This window comes from Leopardus geoffroyi, chromosome C1, assembly GCF_018350155.1.
Source record: "Leopardus geoffroyi isolate Oge1 chromosome C1, O.geoffroyi_Oge1_pat1.0, whole genome shotgun sequence".
NCBI lineage: Eukaryota > Metazoa > Chordata > Mammalia > Carnivora > Felidae > Leopardus > Leopardus geoffroyi.
Window position 1 is genome coordinate 6,051,817 of NC_059328.1, and position 26,911 is coordinate 6,078,727.

The following is a 26,911-nucleotide window of genomic DNA, read 5'->3' on the forward strand; positions in this document are numbered from 1 at the left end:
CATTCCCCCTTCTTTAAAAGGAACTTAAAGCTATATAACCAACTCCCCCAACGTTTTGTTTTACTGTATCAATCTCTATTGATCAGGTTAAGGTAAGCCACTAACACACCATCTGTCAAGCAGCAACATCTGCCCAGCACACAAAGAAAGCCAGAACAACGCCTACAGCCTTTAGCGGGAATATAAAACAACTCTATCTTTGTATTTTACAGTTCGGTTTTTACATTTCACTAAGCATCAAAACTGGACAACACTGAAGAGGTGTTCCTTCTAAAGGCAACTGAATCAGGAAATTTAGAAATAGAAGTGAGAAAATGAATTCAGGGGTCAAATGAGTGAACAAATGTAGACTTTCTTTCATATATAGCATATAGTATGCTGCCTGATTAGTGTCAGCACATATTTAAGGGTGAAATAATGAAAAAGATGTAAAGGTACTGGATACTCAAGGTATTCATAATGATAAAGGGTCATTATGTGTGAATATAATAGACTTGGTAATGTGACTTTAGAACTTTATCCATTTCCAGGCATTTTATTTATTTTTAACAGAGAGAGTGAGAGGGAGAGAGAGAGAGAGAGAGAGGGAAAGAGAAGGAGAGAGACAGAGTGCATGAGCATATGCACAAGCAGGAGAGGTACAGAGGGAGAGAGAGAGAATCTTAATCAGGCTCCATCGTCCATGCAGAGCCCAACACTGGGCTCGATCCCATGACCCTGGGATCATGATCTAAGCTGAAATCTAGTGTTGGACACTCAACCAACTGAGCTACTCAGGGGCCCCATTTCCAGGCATTTTAAGCGTTAACCTAAAAGCACCAGGTAACTTATTTAACTGCTCCCGTCTATTTCAGCGTATTAAAAATGTATTACCAAATTTATACCAACACAAACATATAAAGGAGTAGAAAAGCGTATTTTTACTTTTGGTAGTTTTCGCGGCATTCAGATATCTTCAAAGGAAAACTCATGTACACAAGTATCTATTCTATAGTACTTAAATGCTTTACAAAAGGAAGACATTCTTGTACACATCCATTTTAAAGTAAGTCAACAAACAGAAAACCCTGCTCCATCTTTAAATTCACAGACAATGTTTTTAATCTTGCAAAGTCTGGTTTTCTCAGCTGGTGAAGCCGTCAGAATAAATAGAAGGCAGCATCTGGAAAGATGACAAACACATGGGTCAACGTCAACTACAAGCCAATCCCTGTCACGAGTGGAGCCAAATTCCAGCATTTCAATTTCAATGATGCTCTCCAACTCAAATATCACCATGCCACTTCAGATCAAAATTGTTTCCTTTTAAAAAGAGCTTTTTACAAAACTGATAGAGTGTAACAGATTAAACAACTCTTTCAGCAATTTCCTCAGCTACTACAAAGCAAGGCATCGATGTATAATTATAATAAAGGGAACATTTAACAATTAATTGAGCCAGCAAAAGCTAAACCTCCAGAGCTTAGGAGTTCAAACGCTTGCTCACTAAGCAAAAGGGCCGAGGATTTTAACATAACTGCAGGAAATCTCAGTCCAATTAGACTCTAAGTAAATATAAATCTTGTTCCACTGTGATTGGGACTCTGTTCGTCACAGTCCATCAGGCTGATTTCGGTATCCAGCTTGGAGATTCAAACAATAGAACCCCGCCCCTCTGTGGTCTCTCCCCATGCTGTGGTGCTAATCCAGTTTCTCCAGGTTCTGTGCAGGACAGAGAAGTCTCTGGAAGGCTGCTTGCTGGCTTGCTTTTACAACCAACCAACAAATAAGACTCCCAAAACACATCACACAACTGTGAGGTGATACCGTCTCTGGAGATATTGATGATTTGGGCCAGTTTATAATGGTGACATATGAACTAATTTACTTTCTTTCCTCATTCAGTTTCTATGTAGGGGAGATGTATATACACTCAAAAAAAAACACAGAAATAAACACAGGGCTTCAAAGTGGCATGACCTGGGATGGCAACTACTTCACAGGGATATCTTCTCCACTGGCAAACTTCTTGAGAAGAATTTATGCTGAATTAACCGGGGGGCTGGTGGGGGATGGGGCGGGGGGGGATCCCAACAACTACCTTATTCATTAAGCATCTTTCTATGCCTCATAGAGTCTGATGAGAAGCAGGAAAAATTACAACTTAATGTCAACAAGTTTCAACAATACAAGCAAATAAAAAGTATTTTTTTAATTTAACTAGATAAAACAAATTAAAATTTTAAAGGTAGCACAAAATACTAGGTGGTGAAAGAAGTTTAAGGATTATTAGAACAGGCAGAGTTAGAGGTCATGGCAGGAAACCCACACAGCAGAGACTGTCACTATGGCCTATAGGTCAAATCTGACCCCACTGCCTGTTTTTGTAAGACCCACAAGCAAAGAATGGTTTTTACATATTTTAATTGAGGAAGGGAATATTTCTCGACATGTGAAAATAACACAACTCTAAACGTCAGTGTCCACAAATAAAGTTTTATTGGAACACAGCAATGCCCCTTCATTTGTATCTTGTCTATCTATTACTGCTCTTATGACACAAGGGCAGAATCGAGTTGTTACAACAGAGACTCCATGGCCTACAGCAAAGCTGAAAACATTAACTATCTGGCCCTTTACAGAAAAAGTTTGCTGCCCACTACTCTAGAAATGCTAACTAAATCAAATGACAATGTAAATTTTATGCCATAGAAGACTACACTATAAAAGGGCTTTGATTTGAAAATGACACATTTGATCTGCAGTGTTATGTTTATAAATTGCTCAAGAATTTTTCTAGAGGTAATATCAAGTATACTAGCCTGAAACATACACAATAAAGCTTTTAACTAACGCCTTAACAAGGATAGTAGAGTGCCTCTAACATCACGTCTCCAAATTCCTTGTCATGTCCCTCATCATCTGGGCTAAAAACTCGCTCATCTGTGAATCCAGATCAGGGATGGAAAATGTTCCCATATCTGCACTCAAGAAAAACATAGTCAATTGACCAGAGCACTCCTTCCAAATGTACTACATTCACCCTCAATCACCTGGAAAAGGAGATAAAATCCATTTGCCATCTAATTTAGATGATCTATTTTTCTCATCTAGTTTGGTTTTCTTTACCATTCATTCTTCCTTTATTGTAGTTCTTGTACCTTCTTGTGTGAAAACCATGTTCGCAACTTGGCAGACAGGGTGACAGTGAACAACAGGTAAGCTTGCTCTCTGATATCTGTGAACGGGTATTAATAAGGCAAGCTACGTACCATCAATTAAGAAAAAAAAAATACTGGGCTTCTTAGTCCTTTTATCGAAATATCGAGTATGAAGGGGCTTTTGATAAACCCTGCATCTTGCCTTTCTTTTTTTTTTTTTTTTAACTTCATATAACGTTTTGAATTAGCTAGATAGATGCAGGGTCTACTGTGACACCCCCCCGCCACACACACACAAAAGCCTCCCAAGCTTTCCATATTCAACATGATGTACTCCAGAAAGGGTCTCAAGAGGCAATAACTAAACTGGATAACCAATACCACCAAAACAAAAGCTCTCTATCAACTATGGCAAACTCAAATCATAGCTAGACACAAGTCCAATTCAGACACGTAATTACTCATAACCAGGAGCGCACCACGACTGACCCACCAGAGTGAGGTCCTGAAGCCAAAGCCTATGTCCAACAGGAGCCACGTTAACATCAACAGAGAGGTTTGAGAGCAATGTCCACTATCAAAATAACTTTAGCCAGCAATTCCATGGGTTTCCAGTTTCTTTACTGAGATATCTTTTAAGTAATGAAAAGTTGTGTCTGAGCCTACTCCTGTGTCACTGAATAACTTCGTAAGATGTCACTAGTCAGACAAGACCGTGTGAACGAGTGAGCATGCCGCCAGACATTTTAAATATTCATAAGGATTACATAGGGCTGAGAAAGTGAAGAACACAAAAATTAGGGCCAAAGATCTTCATCTTTGGAGAGGAAGCACATACACCCTGGGATCCCCATCATGTTCAACTGTCCGTAGAGGCAAACCTGAAATGAATGTTTTAAAGCAAGGAGGGGGGCAGACAGTCAACCACAAGAGAGTTGCAGACTTCTGTGGCCAAAGAATAGGTGAGGCGAGGTGAGAAGCCGCCTCCTTTCAGAGTTTTGGAGATGGAAGGCTAAGTGACTATAAAGATCTTCCTTTCGCAGGTGTACGTATCTGAAAAGGTTGAACAGTTGAAAAACCTGTCGTTAAAAATTAAGTCACCCGAATTAACTGGGGTAGTAATGACCTCCTTAAACTGATATCCTTTATCCCTGCAAAGATTTAGAATTGAGAAAGATTTAAGAAAATCAACAGTATATTGGGCACCTGGGTGGCTCAGTCAGTGAAACACACCTGCCTTGGGCTCAGGTCATGATCTCACGGTTTGTTGAGTTCAAATCCCGCATTGGATGAGCTCAAGCCCCACTTTGGGTGAGCATGAATGAGCCCCGCTTCAGGTGAACACGAGCCCCGCTATGGGTATTTAAAACAAACAAACAGGAACCTGCTTCAGGTGTTCAGGTGGCCCTACTTCTCTCTCTCTCTCTCTCTCTCTCTCTCTCTCTCTCTCTCTGCCCCTCACTCACTTGTGCCCTCTCTCTCAGAAAAAAAAAATATATGCTATATTAACATTTTCTGGATTAATAAAGAAGATCGGGAAATATTCGATATTTTTATTCTTTTTATAGTTAAAGGAATTTGGCTTACAACAACAGACCCATAATTCCAATTTTAAAAAGTAAAACCTAGGACTTTATTTTAGGCCTGGTCTTTTCTAAAGAAGCCCTCCATATCTACGTATACTCACTCAATCCCCATCACAGGCTTGAGGTGGGTACTCTGATCCCCATTTCGCCTATGAAGAAATAAAAGCACAGAAGTTGTCCCTCGCCACCTCTGCCCACCCTCAGTGGTAGATTGTGCTGGAATGTCGTCTCTCTATGTGAAATGGATTCAAACATGCAGTTGGGATTGAAACCTAAGTAAGTTTATGCCCAGCACTGAAATAGCTAAGGTACCTTTTTAGGTTCACTTCATTAATAGGTCTAATTTACTTCATTTATAAGAAGTTAAGTATTTGAGAAGATCTGTGTTAATAGCTCCCTTAACAATAGAAATCAAATATTTAATTATTTCCAAGTCTAAATACTAAAGATACTAACTACTTTATAAATAAGACCAATCATAATTCAAAAGCCCTTAAAAGTGATTGTTAAAACTTGTTTAATTTATAAGGGTTAAGTAAACTAGACTTTTTTAAAGTAAAGCAGGGTAAAAAAAAAAAAAGTAAAGCAGTATCCTTTAATTTATAACTTTAACAAACTGAATACCAATTTTTCAAACCGAAGTATACCTTTTATATATGTCTTTGTATGTGTGTATATATATATACACATCATCTTTTCTGCACATAAATATCAGCCTTAAAGACCCTTCCCAAGAAGGTCCCAAGATCAACTGCTCTGTATGTATTTACTGCCCAACCTGTAAAGAGGGCACATTTAAGACATGCTATTCAAGAAAGGCCACCCAAGAAACACAGGGTGAACACTCAAGTCTGTAGTCACCACCCCTGACTGTGCTAGTAAATATTTGGGGAATGGATGATGAAGCACCTAGAATGTGGGATGCAGATAACTGAGAGAAGACTGCCAGAAACCTACATTCCTGAATTTGATGATTAACTGCTCATAAAGATGACTTCAAAGAATTACCAATTGGGACACCTGGGTGCCTCAGTCGGTTGAGCACCTGACTTTGGCTCAGGTCATGATCTCGCGGTTCGTGAGTTCGATCCCCTCATCAGGCCCTGTGCTGACAGCTCAGAGCCTAGAGCTGCTTCGGATTCTGTGTCTCCCTCTCTCTCTGCCCCTCCCCTGACCGTGCTCTCTGTCTCTCTCTCAAAAATAAACATTAAAAAATTAAAAAAAAAAAAAAAATTACCAATTAACACACTCTTGCCATTATCAAGGGTGATTTTTAAGGCTACATACGAAACATTCTTGTTTCTTTTTGAGTACACAGTTTTAGAACACATTCTGATTCACTGTTTCTCATGTATGTAATAACTTCTACTGTAACACTGTGTATTATGATGCTGGGAAGACCTAGAGTTCCGCAGAAAATGCTCCTAAAAATAAAAGGGCTTATATAAAACACAGGGAAAGGGGCAGATCCCTCAAAACCTACACAGCTCAGAAATCAGATTATTACATTTCCCTAAATCAGTAATTATACCTCAAGAAATACCACAGCCCACGTAGGCACCCCAGAGCGGCTGAAGGTTGCTTCAGGGAATATTTCGAATACCTAAAACAACAGATGCTGGCCTGAAGGCACCAAAACAATACAGATTAACCTGGAGTTTCTGTGAAGGTGAGCACAGCAGGCAAGGTGGCCTGCCAGAGTCAAGTGTGTGAGGTGGGGAGGGCCGGCTTTCTCAGCGGGGAGAGATGCCTAGGGCGCAGGTGCTCATTATCTCATTTCATTTTAAATAGAGATGAAAGGGTTCATGCCAGTGCAACAGTCAAATTAAAGGTTTAAATTCTCACCTACTTTTTCCTTTCCTGCTAAAATGTCAGACTACACTATAACACAGGATTAATTATACAGTATAGACTCTGCCCCTCTATTCACATTCCTCTTGCTTAGGAACAGCTGCATAGGAACCAGCACAAACTGTACATTCCACTGACCTCACTCCTCTATTTACTGATCACATACACAGCAAAATGAACTATACTATAAATAATATAAAGATAATATAAATATCCGTAAGTTGTTACAAGTTCTCACCGAATTCAGTGTTACAGTGAGAGTCTCCTGATGAAGTGGCACCTAGTGAACATGCGTCATTTTCTAGCCGGCTCTCACCTATTCCCCCTACAGAAAAGCATCCTAATTTCATTGTGGGCAATTACCTTAGTCCAACCACGTGCAGTTTTAAGGGGGAGCAATAAATCAAGGTTTCTTTTCTTTTAATTTTTTTTTTAACATTTATTTATTTTTGAGAGACAGAGAGAGGCAGAGCATGAGCATGGGAGGGGGAGAGAGGGAGAGATACAGAATCTGCAGCAGGCTCCAGGCTCTGAGCTGTTTGTTAGCACAGAGCCCGACACAGGGCTCGAACTCACGAACTGCGAGACCATGACCTGAGATGACGTCGGACCCTCAACGGACTGAGCCACCCAGGCGCCCCAATAAATCAAGGTTTCTGTCCTTTTTTATCTAAGACACAGACATGCAATTCAAGCTTGACCAACTGAATTTACTCTTCTGTGAACATGCCTCAGGCTGAGTGACAGCAAGGACAGGAAAGTGCTGTGGGGGCACCCACAAAGATTGGTTATTAGTTCCTGCGGACCAAAAATAAGAACTGCCCTCATTCCAAACAGGTTTCCATCCAATCTGTAAGATACCCTATCAATAAATTATTTTTGTCTGTGATGTGACCAATGTTCTCCAGCTTTGCATTCAGAAAACTTTAACAATACAGTATGATCACTTGTATTAAATCACAAAAACTACGTATTTCTCTTTCAGTTGCTGAGTTAAGGATTCAAACCTAGTAATCAGCATTAGCCTAAATATTCTGGAACAATGTACCTCTCCTGGCTCAGCATATTTCCCATAATTGTTATGCATTTACCTTCTCAACAATCATTCTGTGTGTGTGTGTGAACTGAGAAATAATTTCCAAAAGCAGGCAAGATGCTAATCGCAGAAGCAGGGAAACAAACAAGAAAACAAACAAAAAAATGAAGAAAAATAGCAAACTAATCATACCATTTGCATTTTCCAAGAAATGGGCCTCATCTATCTCTTTTGCACTGCTGGTGGGAATGCAAACTGGTACAGCCTCTCTGGAAAATAGTATGGAGGTTCCTCAAAAAATTAAAAATAGAACTATCCTATGACCCAGCAATTGCACTACTAGGTATTTATCCAAGAGACACTTGTGTGCTCTTTCGAAGGGGCACATGCACCCCCATGTTTATAGCAGCACTATCGACAATAGCCAAAGTATGCAAAGAGCCCAAATGTCCATCGATGGATGAATGGAGAAAGAAGATGTGGTGTGTGTATATGTGTGTGTGTGTGCGCGTATGTGTGTGTGTGTGTATGTATGTATATATATATATATATATATATATATATATATATATATATATATATATATAATGGAGTATTAGTCGGCAATCAAAAAGAATGAAATCTTGCCATTTGCAACTACGTGGATGGAACTGGAGGGTATTATGCTAAGCGAAATTAGAGAAAAGAAAAACAAATATCATATGACTTCACTCATATAAGGACTTTAAGACAGAACAGATGAACATAAGGGAAGGGAAGCAAAAATAATATAAAAATAGGGAGGGGGACAAAACAGAAAAGACTCTTAAATATGGAGAACAAACAGAGGGTTACTGGATGGGGTGTGGGAGGGGGGATGGGCTAAATGGGTAAGGGGCATTAAGGAATCAACTCCTGAAATCACTGTTGCACTATATGCTAATTTGGATGTAAATTTAAAAAATAAAATTAAATAAAAATTTAAAAAAAGAAATGGGCCTAATCTCCTTTCAAAAGGTGTGTTTTTGGTATCATCATCAATATTTTATATAAATGTCCATCCATTCTTGGCCTTAACAATTGTCACAGGCCCATTCCATCTTACAAACTAGCTCTGTGACACTGGCCTCTGTGCCTTAGTTTCCTCATCTGTGTAACAGGGAAACGACTAGGTTTTACAGGTAGTTTTTAAAATTTTTTTTAATGTTTTTATTTGATTTTTGAGAGAGAGAGACAGAGTGTGAGTGGGGGAGGGGCAGAGAGAGAGGGAGACAGAATCTGAAGCAGGCTCCAGGCTCCGAGCTGTCAGCACAGAGCCTGACGCGGGGCTTGAACCACAAGATCATGACCTGAGCCAAAGTCGGACGCCCAACTGACTGAGCCACCCAGGTGCCCCTACAGAGACTTTTTAAGGACTAGCAACAGCACACATAAAATAAGTCCAGTACTGGAAACAGTAGATGCTTTTTAAAAAAAAAAATTAATGTTTATTTATTTTTGAGAGAGAGAGAGCACGCGCGCATGCATGCGCGAACAGGGGAGGGGCAGAAAGCAAGAGCAACACAGAATCCGCTATCAGCACAGAGCCTGACGTGGGGATCGAACTCAGGAAGCGGGAGACTGAGCCACCCAGGCTCCCCAACAGGAGGTGCTTTAAACGTGGTGGTCAGTTATCATCCACGGCTACAGCTTCCACACTCCCCCCACCATGTGTCTGCTTCCACCCAAGTTCACAGTTCCTTCTGCAATCAAGCACTTTATAAGGTCCAAATCATTCCCAACTGATTAGTCGACTGCTCTGTTCCTCCTGAACCATATGTGCTTTTCTGTCACATCAAAATCTCAAGCCATGGAGGCCTATCTTCCTTCCCCCCAGCCTCCTTTTTTTTTCTTGTTTTTAGATCGGCCTAAATTCTAGTCTGTCATAAATAACTAACAGGTGTGCTGGGAGGCTGGTCTCTCAGCCCGTAAGGCAATGTGCTCATTTTCCATTTGTACCTTAACTTGAAAAAGCCTGGGAAGCACTGGTCTAGATCGATGACTCTCCACCTTTAATATGCATTTAAATCACCTAGGAATCTCATGATAACAAGAACTCTGATTCAGCAGATCCGGTGTAGAACCTGAGATTCTGCATTTCTAACCAACTCTCATGGATGTCAATCTGTGGCCAACACTGTGGCAGCAGCTGCGTGCCTCTAGAGTACATGGTCCACTATACTTAATGACCCCTTCTTTCCTTAGGAAATCAAAAAAGATACAATTAGTCATAAAATTTCCATGACTTTCCATTTTTTTGTTACGGTAATTTTAGAACAGCAATTTCTCATTTCTTCTACCCCCAGAGAGATAAAGTAATAACTTTTAATGTGCTAAAATTTTTCTTTTACATATGCAGAATTTGGCTAACTTCCTAATAGGCACGAAAAGGCAATCACTTCTTGAGGCTCAGAAAAAGATGAAATAAAATTTCAATAAAAGTGGGAAAAATAAAAATTAATGCAATCTACAACTAAAAGCACATTTGTAATGTAATTAAAAACAAGAAGTACATTTTGGGGGGGGAATGGGTGGTTCAGTCAGTTAAGCATCCGGCTCTTCATTTCGGCTCAGGTCAAGATCCCAGGGTTGTGGTGGAATTGAGCCCATCAGGGGTCCATGCTGAGCTTAAAATTCTCTCTCTCCCCTTCTGTTCCCTCCCCTGTCCACACACACGTGCTATGTCTGTCTGTCTGTCTGTCTGTCTGTCTCTCTCTCTCTCTCTCTCTCTCTCAAAAAAAAGACAAAACAAAACAAAATAAAAGCCAGGGTGGCTCAGTCAGTTAAGCATCCAACTCTTGGTTTCAGCTCAGGTCACGATCTCACGGTTCGTGGGTTGGAGCCCCGCATCGGACTCCGCGCTGACAATGCAGAGCCTGCTTGGGATTCTCTCTCTCCCTCTCTCTGCCCCTCCCACGTCTCTCTCTTAAAATAAACAAACTTAAAAAAAATCCTTTTTTCACAACTGTTCCAAGGACACAGAACTAAATACAGCTGATGTGCTCACTCAGGCCCAAGTCTGTCTACCTAGCAACAAAGCTCTACCCACCTGTTATGGACTGAATTGTATTCCCCCAAAATTCAGATGTGAAGTCCTAACCACCAATACTCAGAATGTGACCTTACATGAAGAAAAAAGCATCGCTGCAGATGTAACGAGCTACAACGAGGTGGCCCCTAACACCCTATGCAGCAGGGTGAGGGCCCTAATCCACCATGATTGGTGTCCTTTTTTGTTTTAATTTTTTTTAGTTTCTTTTTTTAATGTTTATTTATTTTTGAGACAGAGCATGAACAGGGGAGGGTCAGAGAGAGAGAGAGAGAAAGAGAGAGACAGAGAGAGAGACAGAGTGCAAGTGGGGGAGAGGCAGAGAGAGAGGGAGACACAGAATCTGAAGCAGGCTCCAGGCTCCAAGCTGTCAGCACAGACCCTGACATGGGGCTCGAACTCATGGACTGTGAGATCTTGACCTGAGCCAGAGTCGGACGCTTAACCGACTGAGCCACCCAGGCGCCCCAATGATTGGTGTCCTTTTAAGCCAAGGAGAAATTTGGGCAGATGCAGAGACAGGCCTACATGGAGAACGCCATATGAAGACTACAGTTGTGCACAAGTCAAGGAACTACCAGAAGCTCAGAAAAGCCTGAAGAAAGAGACACTTTCCTCTTGCCTTCACAAGGAGCATGAAGGACCCTGTCCTTGATCTTGAAGTGCTAGCCTCCAAAACTATGCGACAAGTTATTTCTGTTGTTGAAGGCACTCAGCAGCCCTAGCAAATGGGTACACTGCCTCACTGGGCTTCCTCCTCCCAAATAAGAGGTCTAAAGATGATTATGTAGATATGCAATCACAAGAGAGTCTGGTATGCCAATGAACACTGTGGACTCGATCCTACCGACAACAGGGATCCACCAAAAGGCATTATGCAGGTTAATATTAGGCTTATTAAGTGCAAACAAACTTGTAACACATGTCAAACCGCTTTCTTGATTCAAGCTGGGCCTTAAAGGTTCCTTTATCCAGAATTTATGTTTCTTGTTACACAAAAAATATTCTTGCTCTCATCAGAAAGTGGGTTGTGCTGCAACCCAAAATACGAACGCCCCAAGACACCTTCATTTGTATGTCACATCTACCTAAAATTCTTCTACAAGCACAAGAGACATGGGTAAAAAGTTATGCATTGAATGCAGTTTTATTTTCTCCAAAGATTTCTGTCCTGGAACACCAAATGGCAGAACTATATTTGTGCTTTTTATTTCTAAGGTTTGTCTTAGTGGTTACCACAGATAAGCTTTCAATTATTCAGAGAATCAAGACGTGGAAACCAAAGCCAGTCTCTTAGCAGGTCAGAGACCAACCCCTCAGTGAATAATCAGTAGCTACGTGTTAGGACATGCCATTTGGTAAAACGCTGGGGACTCTTTTCCCTCTTTAGGAACTTGAATCAAAGGGAAATTATCCATTAGGAAAATAGTTTCATGTTTTAACTTCCTTTTAAATTTTTCATTGAAGTATAACACATACGCAGAAAAGTGTGAAGCATGATAAATTCTCACAGTGTGAAGAAACCCATGTAAGCAGCAGTGTCACCACGAAAGAGAACATGACCAGACCCCTGAGGGTGCTATTCATGCTCTGTTCCAGACACCAGTTACAGCCATCAGCGTAACTAGAACCCGACTTCAAAACACCAAAGATTAGCCTTGCCTATTTTTTAACTTTATATAAAAGGAATCATATAGTGTTATACTTTTTTGTGTGTCTACTCAACATTATGCTTGATTAATAGTCTACTTTTAACTTCAATATGTTTTTTAAAATATGCACATTCCATTCTGATTCAAACCAGATTCCCAGGTTTTATTTTGTTTAGTTTGGATTTTTTTCCAGCTTAAATTCCATTTGTATCAAAAGAAATTAACACCTCAATGTTCAACGTATAATCAATTCTAGTTTCTAGGTCTTTTTTCAGTTCAAGTCCCCAATTCCTAATAATGAGGAAAATTTGCAAATAAAAAGCGGAAATGTTTTATTTCACCTAAGATTTCATAAACCACAAACTTTAAGTTCTTTGTCTTTTATATATAAAACATATATAAAATTTTATGAAAATTTATCTTCATGAAAAATACGACACTTTTTCATAAATGTATAAGGAACACAAATATAACAAACTTGAAAATCCTGAATCTTTCCCCCCAAATGCAAGAAACAGAAAATCAAACTAGTAGGCACTTTTTAAAGAACGTGTTTCCTTATCAAAATAGCAAGCAAACTGATATGCTAAAATTAAAAAGGCTCTCTCAATAATCTGAATTTAATTTTCTGACTGTTTTACCTGATCAGGAATTAAAAAAGAAAAATCATAGTATCTAACTGAAAATAGCGAATACACTGTTGGTGAGAATGTAAATGGGTACAGCCACTCACCGTGGAAAATGGTTTGGAAATTCCTCAAACAACTAAAACAGAACCACCATACGAGCCAGCAATTGTACCTCTGGGTATTTAGCCAAAGGAAATGAAATGACTATCCAGAAGAGCTATCCATACCCTTATGTTCACTGCAGCATTATTTACAATAGCCAAGAAATGCAATAACCTACGTGTCCACCAAGGGACGAATGAAAAAAGAAAATGTGGCGTCTACATAAACAATATTATTCAGCCATCATAAAGGGACCAGGAGGGTTGGGGGTGGAATCCTGACACCATGGATAAAACTCGAGGGCATTATGCTAAGTGAAACAGACAGAAAAACACAAATACTGTGTGGTTCACCTAGACGTGGAATCTAACAACACCAAACTCATAGAAACAGAGACCAGGAGAACAGATTAGTACTTGCCACAGGGAGGGAGTGGGGCAGAGGTTATAGGGGATGGCTGAAGGTGGTCAACGGATACAAACTTCCATCTACAAGATGAAAAAGTTTTGGGGATATTATGTACGGCATGGTGACTACAGTTAACGATACTGCACTGCATGTTTGAAAGTTGTTGAAAGAGCAGATTTTAAAAGTTTTCACCACACACACACACACACACACACACCTATATGTGGTAATGGACAAGTTAACTAATCTTACTGTGGTAATCGTTCTGCAATGTATACATATACAAAATCCCTATACTGTACATCCTGAACAATCAATTACATCTCAATAAAGCTGGGGGAGGGGAATTAGAAAATAGTGGAAAGAAATTAATATGCCACCCACAGCAAACTTTAAAAATCAATATCTTATGCTAAAGAAGCCCGTAAGGGAAATCTGGCTGCACACAGCTGTGTAATAAATCAATTTGTTACCGTGACAGCTGTCTCAAAAATAGAGTAATGGTTGATAGACAACAAAGAAGTTAGATTAGACATGGGGACAATATATAATAGAGCCCCACGAGCTTTTTGGTTTTGGTTTTTATTTTACAACAAGTCTGTTAAATCATTCATTGGCAAATAAATGATTCAAGATAGACTTCCATGAGCATTATTTTAATCCTGACGTCATTAATCAGTTAATAAATTTTTGAAAGGTTTTCAGAATTTTATTTATTCAACAAATCTTTGTTACACATAGTGGTATGCTATGTGTAAACCACTGTCATAGGTGCCAAGAATTCAATGATAGGCAAAAAAAACCAGATCTTTCTCCTCTATGGAGGAGGGAGACAGATATTAATCCCAAAATAACAGAAATAAACAGAAAATTACCAGTTGTAAGCTCTAGAAGAAAAGATACTTAATGCTGTGACAGTGTTTATTAAGAAAATCTGTGTAACCTGGGAGAGGAAAGGCAGTGACACTGAAATGGGAACACTGAAAAAAGAATAGGAAAGAAGGAAATCTGTCTGTACGCAGGTATGGGGGAGACTCACTAGCCTGAGGCAAAAGCAAGTGCAAAGGGCCGGAGGCAGGAAGTAACATGGGCAATGAGTACATTCAAGTCTATCCTGCTGAGCTCCTAAGGACAAAATAAAAATAACTCCAGAGATGAACAGCAGGGGCATAAAAGAGCTCGTTGTGACCATGCATAAAATTAAATTTTAGCTAGTGACAAATTCTAAATCATACCCATTTTCTCAAAAAAAATCTCATTCTTCTCAGACCAGATAATCTGAATATAGATAGACCTGTCCCCCTAGGACAAGGAAGTACAGTTAGAGGCTAGGTTTGTTTTTTGGTTTTTTTTTTTAATCCTCACTGTGGGGCTTGTTCTTATAGTGGGAACTATCTATATTTTACACTTAATCTGAGTATTAAAACCAATTCACAAAAACAGAAAGCAAAAACACAAAAATTAATGTGTTTTATGTCCTAAAGAAACAAACAAGCATAAAAGATCTAATCTTCAAAACAGAATAATACACTGAAGAAATCCCTTATGACGTCCTATGGAGTTCCTACCTAAACATTTAAGATGAAACTAAGCATACAGAATCTCTGTGACTGGGTGAGAATGGTTTTTCATCACTAACAAAAGATGGTACTATAGTGCTCTGCGCCAAGAAAGAAAAAGACAAGAAGACAAAAGAAAGGAGAAAAATCAAGTCCCATCTGGGAATCTAAACACAGCGCCACGCTTGTGATTCTTCAGTGTAGGTAAACATAAAAATAGGCAGTGTTTAACAACCCTCCAGTTAGAAAGAAGCTATTTGGAGACAGCAACCAAGCCCTTCAACTTCAAAAGCCTCTCCTAAAAAGGAAGGGGGGGCGGGGGGAGAACACCGAAGGTCAAGGTTAGTCTCCTCACCAAAGAGCCAAACATCCACCGGACCCGGCAATGTGCCAGGCACAACACCGTCACCCTCCCAAGTACGAGGGGCACCTCACGCAAAGTGGTTATGCTCTGAGTGTCACAGAAAACTTTCAAATCCTTTGGGTTTTCATAGATTCTTTATAACATATTTAGCTTCCTGAGAAAGCATACCTTTTTCATATTTCACAACGGTCCTCAGATTCACTGAACAATGCCTGCCTCCATAAATATTCTCAGCTCAATTCCAAAACACTTTAAGAACTCACTGTTTTGTAAATAAGCCGCGAGCAACTTTCTTTCACATACTCTTCCAAACATCAAGTAGGAAGGATTTCTATTATCCCGCAGAAGGTGCAGAATGAAAGTGCAGTGGCTCTCGAACTACTTTTCTTAACACTGGTTTCTCTTAGGGAGATAATCAGCAGAAAGAGGGTACCACAATCCCATAAATGGGAAAAACAGCAGGTTTTGTGGGGGGGGGGGGGGGGGGGGTTAAACGTTACAGAAGTTTCCTCAACTGCAGGACTTCTCAGGGTCATTCACCATGAATCTCTTAGGACAGGGATAGGATGTGCTGCGTTTCCCACGTGTACCGGACAACAAATACTCGCGGGAAGCACCGCCACTGACACAGGAGTAACGTTCCATCGAGAAAGACAGCCATTCGGCACCGCAAGAGGCAGTTGGCCTTTTGACCATGACCCAAACAATCACATCACCGCATTGAATTGTTATGTATCATGAGAAAAGAACAGTAAGATTTTCCTTATTTCTTTTAATGTTTATTTATTTATTTTGAGAGAGTGTGTGCATGCACGCAAGCAGGGGAGGGGCAGAGAGAGAGAGAGAGAGAGAGAGAGAGAGAGAGAGAGAGAACCCCAAGCAGGCTCCGCGCTGTCAGTGCAGAGCCCGACGTGGGGCTCAAACTCACAAACCGTGAGATCAAGATCATGACTTGAGCCAAAACCAAGAGTCAAGACACTTAACCAACCGAGCCCCAGATCTTTGCCTATTTTTAAGTTACGATACTATAATCTGTACCTAAAGAAGTTAACACATTCTATTCCTTTCTCATGATTTAGAACCGAACAGGCCCACAACAAGTTATCCATGGTAACTCTATAATGAGATATTCTTCAGTGGCTCAGAAATTCTTACTGTGCGATACTGAAGTCTGTAAAATCACAGACACAGACAGCAGTATAACCGACACGTGACTCGATCGGGACTCTATCTCCGCAGCAGAGCCCTGGCTTCTCTGAAACCTAACGCTGATCACTTTTACATCACATAAATATCTTCTCAGTCACTCATCAACCAATAAATTGTAGCTGTGACTACAAGTGTAGCTGTGTAAGTTCCAATCTTGATTATCTTTGGAAATTCAAAACAAACTCCTACACCAAGAAAAATTCCAGTACTTCATGCAAAGTTCAGCAAAGTGACGGCACTCCTCAGTAAAACAACGGCATCAGGTTAACGACATAACATCATTTCTTCAATCTCCCTTTCCTGGAAAAACAGCAAACTGGAGTCTTTTGGGGGGGGGGGGGAGGGGGTAGTGAGAGACAGACAGAATCTCAAGCAGGCTCCACACTCAGCACAGAGCCCGACATGGGGCTCAATCCCACGACCCTGGGATCATAACCTGAGCCAAAATCAAACACTGGACACTCAACCGACTGAGCCACCCAGGCACCCTAACCCTAAACCCTCCAACCAGGAGGCTTTTGATTCTTAATTCCATCTCCTATGAAATTCATGTCACTGCTCAGCATTATAATTCAAACAAAATGATTGTAGCTAGTGTTACGGACTTCTGTAAGAAAAGTACCTGAACACAAACAACACATTACGTGAAAAAGGAAAGTTTTGCTGGCGTCCGCAGGTTCTCATGCACTGGTTTCCCTGCATCTCATCTGAAAGCTGGGTCCGTCTCTCTCTGAACAATACTTTGAACCTCAACATACTGAGTAAACTATAGGAAATTATCTGGAAAACAAAGCAAGTTAGTTGTCTTCATCTATTATTATTGGTCAGAGATCCTGAAGCTCAGTGCCTTGGAAAAGGAGGTTATCAGGAGAAATTTACTTTGGTTTAAAGGTCTTTCCAAATATTTCTTGAGCTTCTGCTCACTCCTGTGGCCAATGTGAAACACGCTGCTTCGAAGAATCTTAAAGTTTACCTGCCCCACCAGGTATTCTATTCTGCAGGGTCATCACTGCCTGTGTTTGAAAATAAAAAGCAAGGAGGAAATGAAAAGATGAAATGTACTGAGTAGACGGTGAACGGAGAGAAGCAGCAGGAGGGGACCCAAGGAAAGAACTAACGTGCAGAGCGAGCACGGAAGACCAAGTTGAGGCCGACGCAAGCAAGAAGCCAGCAGACCCAACTGCCCAAAAGCGGGTCAGTGTGTTTCCTACCTTGATGTCTCCTACCCCAAACTACCATCTCCTTTTCTGGGTCCCCTGCCGTCCCTACCACGTAAAGTGGCATGTGAATGCTGATGTCCTTCTCCAGCACAAACACTGTGAAGGCCAAATGCAACGCTGCTTACCTCCTGGTCTGTAGACAACATCATCCTCAGTGATGTAGGATGTTATCTCGCCGGTATCTGTCCTTTCGTAGCGAGATTTTTTTTTCGGTGGTTTCTTTTTGTTCTTCTTGGTGGACTCCTCCGTGGTGGCACTATTGTTGTCATTATCCTCATCTTCACTGTGATCGCTCTCGGCATAATTTTTGGCTCCTCCTTCCAAGGTACAGCTCCTGCGTGGCCTTGAATTCTCACTCTCTCTTGCTTTGTCTCGTTTATCTCTCTCTCGGTCCCGATCTCGGTCCCGGTCCTTCTCTTTGTCTTTGTCTTTGTCTTTGTCAGCTGTCATGATTCGCCACGTGCCTTCTTCTGTCCTCTCACGGCTAGGCCTCCGTGAAAGGTAGACAGTAAGCCTGGGCTTCAGTCTTCTGAATTTCTCACTCAATTCCAGGGAAAATCCAACCACTCCAACTACCCCAATGCTTCAAAAACGCTAGGCAAGAAAAGAGAGAAAGAAAAGGATTTTACTTTAACATTTTCTCATATTTTTGGTGTTTTGTTAAATTAATCTCTTACTTGCGTTTTAGCCCTAAAAACTTCTCATGGGCCACAGGAAAAAAGGTAGGACAAATGACACAAAGTTTAATTATATGCAGTTTTGGTCTCAGCTAGCATATGGTTTGGGATTTACTACCGCACCAAAAATGAAAACGTCTGAATGCAAACTAGTAAACCACACTTTCCGTACACCAACTGTTTTCTTCTTTTTAAGGAAAAAGTGAAATGTACCCTAGTAGAAAACATACAATGGGTACAATTATCCAAAAGGAGCTTCATAACCCACAATATTAATTTGAAAGGGCAAGAACCTATATACTAAAACTATTTCCACCTGGAAAACCAATAATCTGGACAGACTCAAAACATGTCTCAAGATGTCTCTCACAGGGTACTATCTTCGGAAAACTTTCTAGCCACACTCCAAATTTCCAGAGCTCCTCTCAAGAATAAACCAAGTGTGGACGCAAACAAAAGTGATGACCGCAAAACAAGACTCTTTTGCCTTCAATGTACCTTTTCCCACCTTCGAAGTCTCCTATTCTATTTATTTTCCATGAAAAATGGTACCTCTGAAGATACATGATCTCTGTCTGTACAAAACATAACAGCTTCCAAAAACAATCTTCCATCTTTAGGGAATATTAGCTAGTTTTTACATTCTTCCAAATTTCCACTCTTAGTAATTTCCCTAATAAACTCCTCCCTAGAACTAAACCCAACAAGGAAAGCCTGACGTTCTTAAGACTTTACAATGAGAAGACAGAGTCCCAAATTCCAACCCAACACGGTTCTTAACAAAAATGCTATAGGAGGTGGGGGAGGACAACAGATGGACACAGACTGTTTTGTTTACCAGTCAGTTTTTGGACAGTCATAATCGCCAGTAATTTATCTTTTGCAGTCCTGTATCATCTTCTTTCATTTGCTCAACAATCTGTACTTAACACTATCTGTGTGCCAGGTGTTCGGAACTGAAGATACAATGACGGAAAAACTCAAGAGTCCTCGCCCTCAATGCTCTAATGCCAAAAAAGCAAACTGATCAATATGAGAACCATCTGTTTCTCCTGTTACTAGGGCCGGATAAGAAACAACATATGCAAACAAACAAAAGATCGGTCCTCTTTACTTAGACAGCAACAAACAAATCAGCTTGCAATTACATGCCTTAGACACAGAGAAAATTCTCTTCGGTCACGCCAAAACCATAAAAAGTATCATATACTCTTTCCAAAGCTCTTAGGTCAAATCTGACACCAGAAAAGACCTTTCCATAAGCACCTCAACTATCCTTAGGCATTCGAGAGAATAAAAAATGTTCACAACCACCTATGGGAGACAGACCCATGAAGGAGCAAATAAAGCTGATCATTTAAAACAGAGTCAGAAGGGGGAAAGCATGTAGCACAAACCTAGATTGCTTCCTTCTACACGAGAAATATGCTTCTAGATAGGATTTCCATTTTCTAAACATATTTTAAGAAAATGAAAAACTATCTTAGTGCCTGCAAAAGTTCTGCCCGTATGAATCATCTGCTAAACAGACAGTAATATACTCCTAAGTCCCTGTAGGCCACTAGCGCTAGCAATTGAAAATACTCAAAGAAACATATTACTTTCTCCACTGGGCTTAAGTTAAAGCATGAACAAGCCAATCATGCAAGAAAGAAAACTATCAGCTAACGCCGTTGTTAAAACATTCCTCTTTGACACTGAAAAACATACCAAGGTCTCCCGGGAATCCGAAAGAACAAGGGCTTAGGCTGAAAACCTCGCAGATGTATTTCAGGACAGACATCTGATGAATTTAAGAAAAAGACCATTCTCTCCAGGGTTAAGAAGATAACCAGAAAATTATGTAAAAATATTATTTCAGCACTCAAAAAGGAAAAAAATAGTAAATCCAAATTATACATCCAACACCACTCCCTACAAAATCATATACTAGCTTCTATTTACAAAGAAATTTGAGTTGCTTCTGCCAAGAGTAAGCAAGAAAGAAAAATTCAAGAAAAAACAGAGAAAGCATCCACAAAATGAAATCCCGTGTGTGTATCCAACTTTCAGGTAACTAAGAACAGTGATAATCCAAAACAAAAGGCAATTACCATTTACATTTGGCTCTAAAATACAGTGCAGTGGGGATATTTTTTTCCCTCTGCATTTCCCATACTAATCATAATTTTTCTGAGCTTCATCTCACAATGACCAACATACAACAATAATGTGACATTTAAGGAAAGGGACCCAGAGAGAAGCCAGATGGCACTGAGAAGGGTAGTTGTCACTTCAATTTGCTAGAAAAGATTTACCATTACAACAACAGCGTTTTTGTTAACAACACTGGGTTCACAGCAGATTCCTGCCATGATCTCGCTCAGTTCTTTTTCTCAACTCAGTGAAGTGAACCAGACAGAAGTCACCGTCCCCACTTTACAGACTACAGAAGGGCAACTAAGAAGAGATCGTGTGCACAAAGCCATACACCCAATGATTCCTCCAAAGGGAAAGCAGTCCTACAGGTAAACCCCATCCAACCTGAACAACCTACTCCTCAGGTTACAATCTATGTTCCCAGGGTCACCAGCTCTTCATAGGTGCTAACTTTTCCCACAGGCATCCAGGCTGATAATTCATACAGACAGATTTAGGAAACCTGTCTTTGCCCTTCCCTTCCAGAAAAGAAATTCTTGTCCACTAAGAAAGACAAAAACGTTGAAAGTGTCTCTGTCAATCCACTGCTCCACCCACTTGAACAGAAAGCAGTAGAACATATTGTAACAAATAACACGAGAGAAAATCTACTCTATAACATGTTCAGATTCACAACAATCTTCATTTATTCACAGAACAAATGTCTACCAAACCCCTACTGTGTACTAGTTACCGTTCTAGGTGTGAGGAGAGTAGCAAAGAACCACAAACTCCCTGCCCTCGTGGCATTTATGTTTTAGGGAGTGGGGAAAAGAATCATACTCAAAAGAATAATATATATATAGTACATGAAAAGACCTTACATGGGGAATCCAAGGGGGACATAGAGTATGGGTACATTGCAATTTTAAATGATGGTCAGGGAAGCCCTCAGGGTTTGCCCCGAGCAAGACATTTAGAGAAAACGCCCTAAGGACACACGAAGGGAGAGCATTCCAGCAGAGGGAAAGCAGGTGCAAATGTCCAGAGGCAAGAGTGAGCTGGGCACACTCAGCACATAGGAGGCTGCAGTGGTATGAGAAAGAGAGAAGCAGCTGGAGAGGAGATGGGGGCGGGGGGTGGGGGGGCTGGATCCTGCCTTGTAGGCCAGAGTAAGAACTTTGATGCCTTTACTCAAGTGCCATGATGTGACATGCAGTGACTCGAATGACACTTGAGCCACTGCGGGGATCTGAGCAACAGAGCAAGAAGACACGATCTGACTTCTGTTCAAGATCACTCTGACCAGTGAGAAAAATCCTGAAGGGATGCACGTGTTGCAGCACGAAGACCGGCCAGGGAGGCGGCTGGCTACAGCAGGCCAGGTAAGCGGCGAAGGCAGCTGGGGCAGACTGGCATGGTGGTGGCAGAGAGGGGACAAGTCCTGTTTTCTATGTATCTTTAAGATAAGGGTCAAACAGGATGTGCTGACAAACCGGGAGGTGAGGTGTGAGAGAAAGAAGTCAGGAACAACCCCAAGCTTTCTGGCATGAGCCACTGGGTGAATGAAGCTGACGTTACGCAAGTTCTGGAAGGAAGATCAGGAGCTCAGGTATGAACACGCAGAGTTTGAGAAGCCTATAAAAACCACATGAAGATTTTCAGAGGTCCAGGCTGGAGACAAAAACTTACTTTTTAATTTAGTTTTGAAAGCCACGAGATGGTGCGATGTCACCAAGGAAGCAAAGGTGAATAGTTTTTCTGAGAAAAATTTTTTAAGCCCACAAAAACATGTACTGCTCGTGCTGGAGTGGAGAGGATCTTCAAAACAGACTTACAACTCACATTTGCAAAAGCAGCACCCCTAGGACTCGTGGCAAACACATCCTCCTCTCACTGGTTTCCACACTCATCAGGTTGTGCTTCGTCATCTCATCTCAACTGCTAAATCCAGGCAGCCGGCCTGGCTCTGTCTTCCGCTAATCAGAGTCCAAGGCCTTCAAGAGTCGGTGATACGGAAGCACTCTTTCTGACTTCAGGCGACTGCACCTTCCATACAAACATCGCTCGCCCCTTCAAAATCAAGCCAACAACCCACCCGCAAACCCCTCACTACCGATCCGAGCCGATGCAGATAAAAACCTAAAAATTCAGTCACGCTCAGGGACGAAACCACACTTAAGAAACCCGCTTCCTGATACCATCCAAGCAGGTCCCAGAAGGTCAGGCCCAGCACAGAACTGGGCTGAGAAGCCAAGACCCAAGTTCTTGGCGGTGCCATGTGCTGTCCTGCCTTGGGCAAATCACTCTACCTCTCTGAATCCGTTTCCCTGCTGTAAAACGGGGACGACAGCTAGCCACGCCACAAGAGCTGCTGTAAGGATTAAGTTAATTAAGCATACCATATGGAGATGCGCTCACAGATTGCAAAGCGCTCTACAAATGTAAACTCTCAACAGTAGATAATCCCCAATAGTACACTGTGCCATGCAAGACATAAATGGAGCCCAACACCATCCATACCCTCAAGAACTGATCTTCTCTTGCGGGGAAGTGGGGGTTCTACTGCACAATTAAGAATCAGATCGTGTAAAATTGACTACAAATAACAAAAATTCAAACAGACCCTCTCTGGGATCACGTAAAACTCACTTATCCATGAAAACTTGCCTCTCCCTCCTGACTTTTCACTCCCTGAATTCCAATCATCTCACTTAAGCCAGATTCTGCAGGACACTTGACTCACCAAATGCAGCTAGTGAAGTACACATAATTCTTCCTCATTGAACCAGAGCAAGAAATATTTGTGTTTGTCACATGCCTAACCACACACCAGGCATTTTGCTCAGCTCTTCAGGTCTCCCAATCACACGCCGAATCTCTGATTTATCCGTTGCACCAGATGAAATGTAACAAGGCATCATCTTTCGCATAGATTAATACAACTGTCTTCTAACTGGTCTCTGTGAATAAAATTGTTTGTTTTTGCCCTCCTTCCAATTCATCCTGCAGTGCAACCAGCCAGCAGCTCGGACAACCGCACCACTTTTTTAAAACAACTTTATAGAGATACAATTCACACAACACAATTCAGCCCTTAAAGTGCAATTCACTATCCATCACCTCTTTCCAAAGACTGCAGGGACCTTCACATCCTGACTGTCCCTTCACTTGTCCAGCCCCATCGCCACCTCTCCTGTATGCTCCAGCTACCTCAAAACACTTCCTTCCATCTCAGGAACCTGTCTGCTCAGAATAATCGTCCCCTCCCCTCGGTCTACCTAACCTCAGCTCAAATTCAGGCCCTCAGGCATTTCTGCTGCCCAACTCCAGGAAGGCTCCCAGACAGACCAGAGTCCAGACTCCCACTGTTCCCCATCCTGCCTATAAAAGGACCCTCGCAGATCCCACTACTGTCATTGTTTTTTTAATTTTTTTTAAAAAAAATTTTAATGTTTATTTTTTATTTTTGAGAGAGAGAGAGAGAGAAAGAGAGAGACAGAGTGCAAGCAGGAGAAGCAGAGAGAGAGGGAGACACAGAATCCAACGCAGGCTCCATCCAGGCTCTGAGCTGTCAGCGCAGAGCCCGATGCGGGGCTCAAACCCACGAACCGTGAGATCATGACCTGAGCCGAAAATCAGACACTTAACCAACTGAGCCACCCAAGCGCCCCACGTCATCTGTTGTTAACCTGTGTCCTTTCTCCACCACCTGACAAAGACCATGCCTACCTATCACATGTTCACTGAAACAACTCCCACTAAAGCCATTTCCTCTCTGTTATCAAGTCCACCTCATTACCATCTGGCCATTCAGCATCCCCTGAGAGGGCTGACCACACACCCTCCTTCTGGAAAGGCTTTTTGCCTTTGGCTTACCTGGCACGGTCCTCTCCTGAGCCTACCTGCCTGACCCTTGGCCCCCAGCCGGGCCAGCCAGGGCAGGAGTTCCACAGGGCCCTGTGCGGGGCCCCCTTCTCCCAAGGCCCATCCTGGCCAATCTCCTACACTTCCATCGGTCCACACACACCACATGCACACAGGTGATCCCCAAATGTGCCTACCAAACCTCGGCAGAGTGAAGACTGTCCACCTGAAGTCTCCTCCCGGAGGTCTCCAAAGTGTCCCCAGCATATCCAAACTGAAGGCACACTCTGGCCCCAAGTGAGCCCCTCTTCTAGATGGTCTCTCCTGGTGACTAGTTCCCCTGCCCATCCTTGCTACACAAGAGAGGCAGCATCTTTACTGCCCACCTTTCATCCTGACGTCGACAAATCCCGTCACCGTTACCTCGTAAGTTTCTCTCAAGCTCCTCTACTTCAGGACGCCTCCAACACCACAACCTCAGTTAAAGTTACTAGGACAGGGGTGCCTGGGGGGCTCAGTCGGTTAGGCGTCCGACCTCGGCTCAGGTCACGATCTCACGGTCTGTGGGCCCGAGCCCCGCGTCGGGCTCTGTGCGGACAGCTCGGAGCCTGGAGCCTGCTTCGGATTCTGTGTTTTCCGCTCTCTCTCTGCCCTTCCCCTCCTCACACTCTGTCCAAGTCTCTCTCAAAAAATAAATAAACATTTAAAAAAATTGTTTTTAATTATTCATGAAAAAAATAGGTCATATGATCAACCTAACCCCATTCAGTAGGTACTGTTGTTATGTACATTTTCCCAAAGCAAAAGCAAGCACAGACAGGCTGAGCAAGCTGACCAAAAATCACACAACTATGTGTTAGATCTAGAATATGAACCCAGGGCACTGACTCCAGAGCCTAGACTCTTAACCACAAGGCCATATTGCCTTAAATTACCCGTCCTTAAAAACCAAGCTATCCAAAGGGTGTCACTGTAGGCCCTTGAGATGAAAACAGCATTTTGGGAACATTCACCTTGCCTGGCTGGAGGTATTTGCCATTAAGAGTTGTTAGTCCTAATAACCCAGTGAAGAAATGGGCAGAAGACATGAATAGACACTTCTCTAAAGAAGACATCCGGATGGCCAACAGGCACATGAAAAGGTTCAACGTCACTCCTTATCAGGGAAATACAAATCAAAACCACACTCAGATATGACCTCACGCCAGTCAGAGTGGCCAAAATGAACAAATCAGGAGACTACAGATGCTGGAGAGGATGTGGAGAAACGGGAACCCTCTTGCACTGTTGGTGGGAATGCAAATTGGTGCAGCCACTCTGGAAAGCAGTGTGGAGGTTCCTCAGAAAATTAAAAATAGACCTACCCTATGACCCAGCAATAGCACTGCTAGGAATTTACCCAAGGGATACAGGACTACTGATGCATAGGGGCACTTGTACCCCAATGTTTATAGCAGCACTCTCAACAATAGCCAAATTGTGGAAAGAGCCTAAACGTCCATCAACTGATGAATGGATAAAGAAATTGTGGTTTATATACACAATGGAATACTACGTGGCAATGAGAAAGAATGAAATATGGCCTTTTGTAGCAACATGGATGGAACTGGAGAGTGTGATGCTAAGTGAAATAAGCCATACAAAGAAAGACAGATACCATATGGTTTCACTCTTATGTAGATCTTGAGAAACTTAACAGAAACCCATGGGGGAGGGGAAGGAAAAAAAAAAAAAAAAAAGAGGTTAGAGTGGGAGAGAGCCAAAGCATAAGAGACTGTTAAAAACTGAGAACAAACTGAGGGTTGATGGAAGGTGGGAGGGAGGGGAGGGTGGGTGATGGGTATTGAGGAGGGCACCTTTTGGGATGAGCACTGGGTGTTGTATGGAAACCAATTTGACAATAAATTTCATATATTGGGAAAAAAAAAAAAAAGAGTTGTTAGTCCTATCCATACAAGCTTGCTTTCAAATCCACTCTCTGAAAATCTAACTAGATCAAGAACCAAAGCACCTCAAGAACATCTGCCTTTGCCATTTCTGCATTTACCATTCTCCTTTAGGAGCAAAAGGAGATGGTCCCAACATGGAAGACCTAAGAAAACGGCCCAAGAAATATGGGGCCAGCAGATCTGTGAACCCTGGCAGAGGTAAGACTGTGTTTTATCTAGAACTGATGTGGTACTAGAAGCGGGTTGTGAAGTTCTTCCCCCAGACAAACCCAACCGTACAGGCAAATGGCTGGCTACACATGCCCCTCCGACGATTCTCTACATTTGGGGTTAATGAATATTTAAACTCCCATCAATCCTGAGTTCGTACCCTCATCCCTAGAGCACACGTCTTATTCGAAGAATCTACACAATGGAGATGGGGTGTACTAGCCAAATTCGGAGAGGGAACTTTGTGGCACCAAAACATAAGGAAGC

The 26,911-nt window shown here is 41.8% G+C and overlaps 1 protein-coding gene across 7 annotated transcripts in view; it reads right to left on the reverse strand.

Moving 5' to 3' along the window:
- RERE (arginine-glutamic acid dipeptide repeats) overlaps positions 1 to 26,911 on the reverse strand; it is a 424,545-nt gene that overhangs the window by 242,654 nt on the left and 154,980 nt on the right. For all 7 annotated transcript variants that reach the window (XM_045475552.1, XM_045475551.1, XM_045475545.1 and 4 more), the window contains one exon: positions 17,949 to 18,417. In XM_045475552.1, the coding sequence (XP_045331508.1) occupies positions 17,949 to 18,273 (325 nt within the window). In that variant the 5' untranslated portion in view covers positions 18,274 to 18,417. The remainder of the gene's footprint in view (positions 1 to 17,948; positions 18,418 to 26,911) is intronic.